This window comes from Exserohilum turcica (assembly GCF_000359705.1).
Source record: "Exserohilum turcica Et28A unplaced genomic scaffold SETTUscaffold_5, whole genome shotgun sequence".
NCBI lineage: Eukaryota > Fungi > Ascomycota > Dothideomycetes > Pleosporales > Pleosporaceae > Exserohilum > Exserohilum turcicum.
In genome coordinates, this window is record NW_007360266.1 from 562,145 (window position 1) to 571,050 (window position 8,906).

The 8,906-nt window shown below is 55.4% G+C and overlaps 4 protein-coding genes across 4 annotated transcripts; 2 read left to right on the forward strand and 2 right to left on the reverse strand.

Moving 5' to 3' along the window:
• The first annotated feature begins 761 nt into the window (after positions 1-761).
• On the forward strand, positions 762-2,693 carry SETTUDRAFT_164624 (uncharacterized protein). The gene has a single exon (XM_008030778.1). The coding sequence runs from the start codon at positions 944-946 to the stop codon at positions 2,663-2,665; it is 1,722 nt and encodes a 573-aa protein (XP_008028969.1). The 5' UTR covers positions 762-943; the 3' UTR covers positions 2,666-2,693.
• A 254-nt stretch (positions 2,694-2,947) lies between these two features.
• SETTUDRAFT_33492 (uncharacterized protein) lies at positions 2,948-4,770 on the reverse strand (the record flags this gene model as incomplete). The annotated part of the gene is made up of 6 exons (XM_008030602.1): positions 2,948-3,348; positions 3,429-3,585; positions 3,680-3,977; positions 4,108-4,378; positions 4,469-4,556; positions 4,624-4,770. 6 exons carry the CDS (start codon positions 4,768-4,770, stop codon positions 2,948-2,950), a joined length of 1,362 nt encoding a protein of 453 aa, XP_008028793.1.
• Positions 4,771-5,772: 1,002 nt separating this feature from the next.
• On the reverse strand, positions 5,773-6,875 carry SETTUDRAFT_164625 (uncharacterized protein). Its single transcript, XM_008030779.1, has one exon. It carries the CDS (start codon positions 6,488-6,490, stop codon positions 5,810-5,812), a length of 681 nt encoding a protein of 226 aa, XP_008028970.1. The 5' UTR covers positions 6,491-6,875; the 3' UTR covers positions 5,773-5,809.
• A 113-nt stretch (positions 6,876-6,988) lies between these two features.
• Positions 6,989-8,650, forward strand: SETTUDRAFT_164626 (uncharacterized protein). Its single transcript, XM_008030780.1, has 4 exons — positions 6,989-7,371; positions 7,430-7,448; positions 7,513-7,617; positions 7,668-8,650. The coding sequence occupies exons 1-4, from the start codon at positions 7,236-7,238 to the stop codon at positions 8,467-8,469; spliced, it is 1,062 nt and encodes a 353-aa protein (XP_008028971.1). The 5' UTR covers positions 6,989-7,235; the 3' UTR covers positions 8,470-8,650.
• The last annotated feature ends 256 nt before the right edge of the window (positions 8,651-8,906 follow it).

Here is an 8,906-nt window from a genome sequence, read left to right on the forward strand (position 1 = left end):
TTACTAGGTTTCTAGCAATCTCTAAGGCCTCCTCAATAGAGGTTGCCTTTGGTGTTTTCCCTACTGTAGGGTATCTTGGCACTGCTCCAATAAATGGAGAAAAATTGCTTCTTGTCCTAGTATGGGTAGGCCTAGGCGGTTCTTCTGGTTGCCTGTTAGGGCACGGCGTAGGGGCCTCCTTAGCCATCTCGATTTCTGGATTATTATCCATTAGTCGTTTGCTTGTGCCTCTAAGGTCCTTTGAGGCTAGTCTTTTTTTGTTATTTTTATTGTTTGATATGTCTGTGTTTCTTGCTAAATTTGAGCTTTAATAAGCTCCTGCGTTCCTATTGGCCCCTCTAGTCTTGGCATTAGAGCCCAAGCTCTGTGAGAAAATTCTCACAGGCGTGAGAAAACGAAGGAAGGCCTCCTTCTTCTCCCTACTGCGCGCTAGCGCCTTAGCTGCAGGTGTTAAAAGTGCTGTTAGTCGATTCCTCGTGGTCGGTTCTCCTAGATAGCGTGCTTTCCTAGCGGTTTCCAGAAAACTCGAAGTTGGTGTTGTAGCAAAACATATAGATTCTGTGCTTACGAGCGGTATTCTGTTGCGGCTTTAGCACCGGAGAATTTTCCGAAGCGTATGGAGAGAAGGGCGAGACGCGCGAGCAATAAAGTGGTTATGCCGCCTCAGGCTAGTTCGACGTCACTGTGACCGTAGTACCGCCATGCGCGTGTCATGCCGAGGATGTTAAAGTATCCAACTCATGCCCGAGTGCTGGTGGATTGCTGTTTCGATATTCTTCGTGTTGGAATGGACTAAAAGAGACGCGACGCCATAAGGAAAAAAGTTGGAAAGGCAATTCTTCGGCGGCATATACAAGGCAGGACACAGCCGTCCATTCACATGATGGATCTCAAAAGCGAAAAAACGATAGATGCCGACCCTTCATCGGCATCCGAAACGAATATGGATGTGGAGCGTGGAAGAGAGTCCAGGCGGAGACGAAGAAGCCCTTCATCCACGGGCACGACATCGACGGCGAACGAGGACGACGAATTCCACTGTGATGGCCACCGGCCCACCAGAAGGGAACTATGCGAGAGCATCTCTCAATCGCGGAGCCGACGCGGTCATTCACAAGAGGGAACAGCCGTATCCAGCGGCTTGAACCAGTCGCTGAGCCGCACCGTTTCTCGAAGAGATACCATTGTCTCGCGCATCCGCACACGACCAAGTGTACCGCCGTTTTCACACCCGCTGGCACATCAGCCGACAACGCCGGATTTCCTCGTCGACTTTGACGGCGACGACGACCCGTATCGGCCGCTCAACTGGCCGACCAAGAAGAAGATTCTGACGACAGCCTTGTACGGCCTTACGACCATGAGCGCGACCTGGGCTTCTGCCGCGTATTCGGTCGCCAACAAAGAGGTTGCCGAGGAGTTCCATGTGGGGAGACAGGTTGCTGTGCTGGGCACTACATTGTTCCTGTTTGGCTTCGGACTTGGGCCGCTGCTCTGGGCGCCGCTGTCCGAGGTGTATGGGCGGCGGATAGCAGTCTTGGTGCCTATGTTTGTAGCGACGTGCTTTAGCTTTGGGAGCGCCACAGCAAAGGACTTTCAGACACTGATGCTGACTCGCTTCTTCGGCGCCTTCTTTGGCAGTGCGCCCGTGACAAACACCGGAGGCGTCCTGGGCGACTTGTATACTCCTGCGTGGCGAGGCATGGCCATGGCCGGCTATGCCATGGCCGTCGTCGCAGGCCCATGTCTGGGCCCTATTGTTTCGGCTGCCTTCGTCGCCAACCCGTCGCTGGGCTGGCGCTGGACCTTGTACTTCACCGGCATCCTGCAAGCCACCATCCTCATTATTGACATCATCTTCATCGACGAGTGCTACCCGCCCAAGCTGCTCGTGTACAAGGCACGGCGTCTGCGCCACGAATCCGGCAACTGGGCGCTGCATGCCAAATTCGAGGAATGGGACGTCAGCATCAAGGAGCTGTCGCGGAAGTTTCTCGTTCGCCCGCTGCAGCTCATAGTAACGCCTATCTGCTTTCTCGTTGCGCTCTACGCCAGCTTCTGCTACGGCATCCTGTACATGCAGTTAGGCGGCGTCCCGTTTATCTTCGGCGAGATGCGAGGCTGGTCCCCACTCAACGCCACGCTGCCTTTCCTGGCCTCGTTGCTGGGCGCCATGATCGGCGGCAGCATCAACGCCTACAACCAGCTGCTCTACAACAAAGCCTACCACGCCGCGGGCGACCGCGCCGTCCCCGAAGCCCGTCTGCCGCCCATGATGCTGGGCTCCGTGCTCTTCTCCGCCGGCCAGTTCCTCATGGGGTGGACCGCAGACCCCAAGTTCCACTGGATCGTGCCCGTGATTGGGCTCCTCATGATCGGAACGGGCTTCTTTACCATTTTCCAGGCTTGCCTCAATTATCTCGTCGATACGTTTACCATGTATGCTGCGAGTGCAATCGCCGCCAATACCTTCCTGCGCAGTGCGTTTGCCGGCGCGTTTCCCCTCGTCGTGACCCCCATGTACCATAATATTGGCGTTGGGCCTGCGAGCAGTATCACGGGCGGCTTTGCCGCACTGCTGATTCCAGTGCCGTTTGTGTTTTATACCTACGGGAAGAGGATTAGGGCGGCGAGCAAGTGGAGTCGTGGGAGCGTATTTGACTAGTGTGGTGAGAAAAGTTTTAATAATAATGTCATGTGAAATTCATGTTGCGATGCATACGTTGATCAGAATCTTTTCGATCCGCATCTTCTCATTATTTCGGAACGTCTCGTTCCGCATGTGTACTTTCTGGTATCTATCTGAAGTGATCCATCCTTGAGCAGTCTTGCTTCTCTCCCATGCTCGCCATCTACAAACCTATCTCCCCAGATCTTGAGAATGAGGAAAACGAACTCGAGTATACTCGCGCCACCTCCCCCTTATGTTTTCACACCAAGCCACAAATCAAGGCGCTTGACACAGCATAGTCGCAACTTCTGGAAACACAGTCGCAAGGCGCTCGGGAAACGCATTCACATACGCGCCCCATGCATCCCGACACGGTCCACACAACTGCACGCCTCCGAACGCATACAGCGTCTTCTCCGCACAGTCAGTCTGGCGCAGACACTCGCGACACGTAATCTGGTTGTTCTCATCGAGGAAGTCGCCGAGTCCGTCAAACATGAGCTCGTCTTTGCGCGCAACCAAGTCCTTGTAGCGCTGCACATCGCGGGCGCTACCGCTGTTCTGAGCGCCAACGCGATTCCACAGCTTGACATGCTGGCGAGCTTGCTTGACGACGGTCACTGTCTCAGGTTTGCCGATAGTCAGGCCCTCTTCTACGAACCGGTAGCGGCGCATCACTGGAAGGCGGAGACGATGTTAGCGTAGCACAGTAAGAGCGGTATGTGTAATGTGTGATGAGGGGGAGTGTCAAACGTACTCATATGAATGGGTCCACCGAAGAAACGCAGAAAGTTGCTCAGCACAAGATGATCTGGTCGGCCGGCCCACGCCACGTCGAGGGCCCAGAGAGCCTCGCGGCATTGATGAAACGCGTGGATGCGCATGCTATCAGGGACATATGCAAATGTGGAATTCTAATGCCCATGAAAAACAACACAAGTCAGCGATTCAGCTCTGCAGATTTAAGAAAAAGAGGAATTGAGAGGTGAGGGTCCATCTCAGACATACCGTCTCGCCTTCAGAGCGGTGCTTGAAAAACGCAACGCTGTCGTATAGCGTGGCGCCCAGCTCATCCAGAATCTCAAGCTCCTCCTCGCTGTACCACACGTTGTCGAGGTCGTTGCATGCCAGCGCCGCACCAATGGTAAACCGGATCAAGGCGTCTGTGTCACGCATGCGGAACCACTGTCGCGGCGACTTTGCCAGCGCAGCGACATAGCGACGGAACAAGAGGCCGCCGCCACGTGAACTGGCTTTATCGCTCGTGACGAGGAGGAAGCAGCGGAATTCGCGGGCCATGTCTTTGCTACAAGTACATTGTCAGTCTCTTCTTGTTCTTCTCAAGGAAATAGGCCAAGATATCGCATTTCCCCTCGCCCGTTTTTCTTCAACGTGAATTCTCAAACTCCCAAAAAAACATCAACAGAAACACTTACTGGATTCTCGTGCCTCCAAACAGCTGCGCCAGAACACAGCTGAGATTATACCCCAGCACCTCATCGCTACCAGCGACATCAATCATGTCGCCCTTGTACTCGGCCACAATGCCGATGATGATGATGCGCATGAACGCTATGTACCGGTTCCAATTGGTGTACTGCGGAATAACACAGCGCGTGTATTCCCAGGCACAAGCGTAGATTTCTTCTTTGGCGCGCTGTGGAAGCGGGATGGCGGCGAGGTCGTTTGCGATTTCTGGAGGGTAGTCTGGAAGGGGGAGGGGGAGGTTAGTATTGAGGGAGGGAGTCTTGAGGGGGGGGGGGGTGTGTGGATATAGTGGGATATATGGTGACTTACACCATTTTTCTTGGATGGCGGGGACGACGTGGTCTGGTAATGCGGGTTTTGGTTGCGTGGAGGGGAGTGGAGTGGTGGAGACGAGAATCTAGGGGCTTGGTTAGGATGTTGTATGGTTGGAGAAAGGATGGAATAGAAGAGAGCAGAAGACGTACGGCTAGGACGTTATAATACGGCTTACCCAAGTGACGGAGGTAGCTCCATAGCTTGGTGGGAAGAATTGACTGCAGCATACTTGTTGGTGCTGAAGAGTCGGAATGGAATTCTATCAAGGCATTGCTGTTAGTAAGAGAACTTGACATGGACAAGTCTTTGGGACTCTTTCTCAGTATAGATGGCAATTTAGTTCCATCATGACCTCGTCAAAGCAACCCCACATACCGATATAAGTCAACAGAAAACGTCCAAGGAACCACAGAATGCTTGCAGCGTCGTGCTTTACAAGTCCGCGTACCGCACCTATCGAGTAGTACCCAAGTCGCACATGGGAAACCCCCCGTTCTTTTATATCACAAACAGCAGCAGAAAAGAAGAAAAAAAAATCCACCGTCGTAGTCTGCTCTTTGGCCCTCCGAGGCGAAAGTCGACCAAAGGATCGCACTTTTACTTAGCGCCTCACGGGAATGCCCAAAAAAGTGAAAACCCCCCAACCCCCATCTTACTCAGCTCATAGCGGCCAGGCATCAGCTTTCACCTTTCACCTTTGACCGTTTTTTTCTTTCTCTTGCTATCAAAGATACACCGCTATTTTGGGTCTAGGCGGGATTCAAGATGAGGGAATGTGAAGGGGCGGGTGTTGTCAGTAAGGCTGTGTGGCGTATACAAGTGGCCTAAGCTAACCCAATCGGGAAATAATTACAGGCAGAACCAAAGGGATGGCCGCCTTGGGGGATGGGGCGTAGGATGGCCATCCTACAGTGTGAAGGGGCCGAGATTGGGATGCCTGGGTGACGGGAATTTGGGAGCTCAAGCTGGCTATCGAGGTTGACTATGTTTACCAGCTGAGCGCTTATTGAGGCTGCAATTTCGTCGGCCCATTGCATACAAGCAGGGTCTCGCTCGTCACTGTCTTATCTTCATCCAGTGTCGAAGCAGAAGATGGATCCTGAATGTCCAGAAATACGCAAGGGTAAATCCTCCAGGCAAACCAAATGAAATGTATGACGTTGAACCGCGAGAATTTCCTCATGGACTCGGAGGATTCGAGGCTGTGTGTTTGTGTGGTGTCATCTGGCTTATTGTGAGCAAGAATCCTGCAGAGGCTGGCCGCAGCATGATACAGTCAGATGACATTACGGTGAATTCTGGTTTCTATAATCGTCTCGTCTACATTACAACACGTTATACTTGGAAGGCAACGCCGTCTCTCTTCACCACGGCCTTGCCCCCACTTGCAAACCCGGTGCCCTCGCTCCGTATCTCGACCAAGCCCGGCTTTGGGGCCTTTTCCTTGTCCTTCTTCTTCTTGCCATCCTTGGCGTCGGGTATTGTAGTGAGATCTGCATCGCAGACGTAGCAATGGACCGTCTCTGGGTCCGGCGCCTCGTCATGTGCATCTCGGTGATGCCGATGCTCTGGCTTGAGAAATTTGTCGACGCAGGGCTTGCAAAGGACGTGGCCGCAGGGTATAGCGAGCATGGCCTTTGTGCTGTTGGACAGCGCCTTTTGGCAACTTGGACATGTGCGGACCGACTTGGCGCTGTCTGGGGATTTTTCTTCGTGGAAGTTGACGCTGGTGAGGCCCTTTAAAGACAGACTGTGTGGCTGGTCTGGGGCGCTGCATGGGCACACGGGAGTGTTTTTGGCCTTTTCCGCAGTCTTGTGGTGCTGATCGGGCGTCTCGCCTGGTACCCAGAAACTCGGCAGATGGCCTTTTGCAGCTTTGCGCTCTTCGTCCAGGTTGCGCCTCGCTTTTCTTTGCTCTTCGCTCGCAATGCGCTTCAACTCATCCTCATCGAGTTCAAACTTTCGTTTTGTGCCTCTGCCCTCCCCGGCTTTGGCATCCATCTCTTCTTCGACCATGATTTTGCCGCCCTCTCTTCCCACCATCTTAGCCGACGCGCCCACCTTGACAGAAAGTCCTTGCTGTACAGCCTCAAACTCTTCCACTGCTCGTAGTCTGGCCTCCTCTTCCTCGCGCAGCCTTTGCTCTTCCTCGTCGACCTTTTGCCGCTCGTTGAGCTTTTCCAACCGCTTCATTTCTTTTCGCTGGGCTAGGAGATTTGTCATGGCACACTCGCGACAGAAGAGGTCGCCCTGTGAGCAGCATACTGGGTCCACTGATGGAAGGAGACAGAGCTGGCAGGAGCCGAATGGCAGAAACGAGTCACGTGTGAGGCGCGTCGCCTGTGAGCCCCATCTGTCCTTGAGCGCATTCCGCTCATACGAGGTGAATATGGTCTTTGGCGGGGGCATTCTGGTGGGCAAGTGTCTGCAATTATGGTGTGCAGTCAGAAAGTAGTGAGTAGGGGCAGATGGTCTCAGGCGTCCAGGGCTTGGAGAGGAGAGAGAGCTAAACAGAGAAGGAGTGGGAGCCAGCCACTCACCGCACGTGCCGGCCGCAATGCCAATACCGCTAATCCCTGTCAGCCAAAATTGCTGTTCCTGGCAGGCGGACGGAAGGTGACGTTGGTTTTGCAGTTGATCCGCTACCGGGCGCGAAATCTGCACTGCACATGTTGCCCAACATTCCGCAACACTCGCCATGCGACCAGAGGACCAGCCCGAGGCACCCAGCGGGCCATGGCGCGCCGCGTCCACCGTCGCAATGGGCGCCGTAGGCCTTTTGTGCAAGGGATTTCTCGCAGGGCTGAGCCGGGTGGAGACGCATGGCATGGACGACTTCTTGAAGCTGCTCGACGAGAGAGAGGCACCGGCAAAGAGGGAGAGGGGACTCATCACTGGTACGCCCGGGAAGAAGAGGGGCAATTCATTGTGGAGCGTGTGCTAATGGGCCTGCAGTGTCGAACCACATCTCCGTGTACGTACGTTTGCCATGAAGTCACGCCGTGCTGCCACGGACTGCGCTCATGCAATTGGAACAGGATGGATGATCCAATTCTCTGGGGCATACTCCCCATCAGCTACATGTTCAACCCAGACAACCTGCGGTGGGGACTTGGAAGCTACGATTTATGCTTCACCAACAAGTACGTTTGTGTACCCATGTCGGCGCGCCGCATGGCTAACGGCGGGACAGAGGGCTGTCGACTTTCTTCACGCTTGGCCAGGTGCTCCCCACGCATCGCTCAGCACATTCGCAGTATGGCGGTCTATTCCAGCCGACGATAACGCAAGCGATCCGCCTGCTCTCGCGCGGGCCCTTCCTATACGAGCAAGAGCCGCCCGAGAAGCCTGCGACGTCGCCCAAGAGCCCAGATCTCATTGATCCGTTCAGCAACGGGCACCTCAGTTTCTCGACCAATGGCTTGGACACGTTCCCAGCACCGTCGGCGTACCGCAGGCGGCGCCATGCGTGGGTTCATATATTTCCCGAGGGCATGATCCACCAGAGCGAGCAGCGCATCATGCGCTACTTCAAGTGGGGCGTGTCGCGGCTGATTTTGGAGAGCGAGCCGATGCCGGACGTGGTGCCCATCTTCGTCGAGGGCTTCGACAACATCATGCACGAGACGCGCACGTTTCCACGCTTCATCCCACGGCCCTTCCAAAACGTGCGCGTGACGTTTGGCGAGAAGCTCAACACGGAAGAGGTGTTTGGCGACCTGCGGGCGCGGTGGAAACAGCTGCAGGCCAGGGAGGCGCGCAAGGGCGAGCGGCTGGCCGTCGGGGTGCTCAACGACACGCTCCAGCACTCGGACGAGGCTGTCAGCATACGCAAGGAGTGCACACGGCGCATGCGACAGGCAGTGCTGGACGTCAGGCGGCAGCGGGGATACCCCGAAGACGACCCCAAGAACAGCCTTGCCGAGACGTGGCTGCGAGAGGGGCCTCGGCGCGAGGGTCGCAAGCAGGACAGCACCATCACGAGGGATGCGTAGGCGGGCGAGTGACGTATGTTGGATGCTGTGTATTGTATGGCCAGCTTGGACGCGCCGTCGAGCAGCGTGGAAAGTATGTACGTAGTAGGTTTGCGCGGCAAGCGTGTCAGATTAGATCAAGTAATTACACCATCAGCGACTCCTGATTGTGCGCGCCGATCAACCACAGCCGCCGCCCCAGACGGGCGGACGGGCGGGTTTCGTCGTTGCGGGCAGAAGCAGGGACGGCGTGTCCGTCAGTCTCTGGCGTGCTCGTGTATCGTCATCCACTGCGTGACGCCGGGCAGCATGCGCCGGCGAGGGCGAATGCGGCGAGGCTGTCCAGGGGTCGGGGAGAAGAAGAGGAGGAGGAGAGAGGAGAGAGGGAGGCAGGGCAGCGAGGGGGAGGGGGGGGGGCACTGACCAGGGGCAGGCTTGCGGGGGGGGGGGGCAGGCGG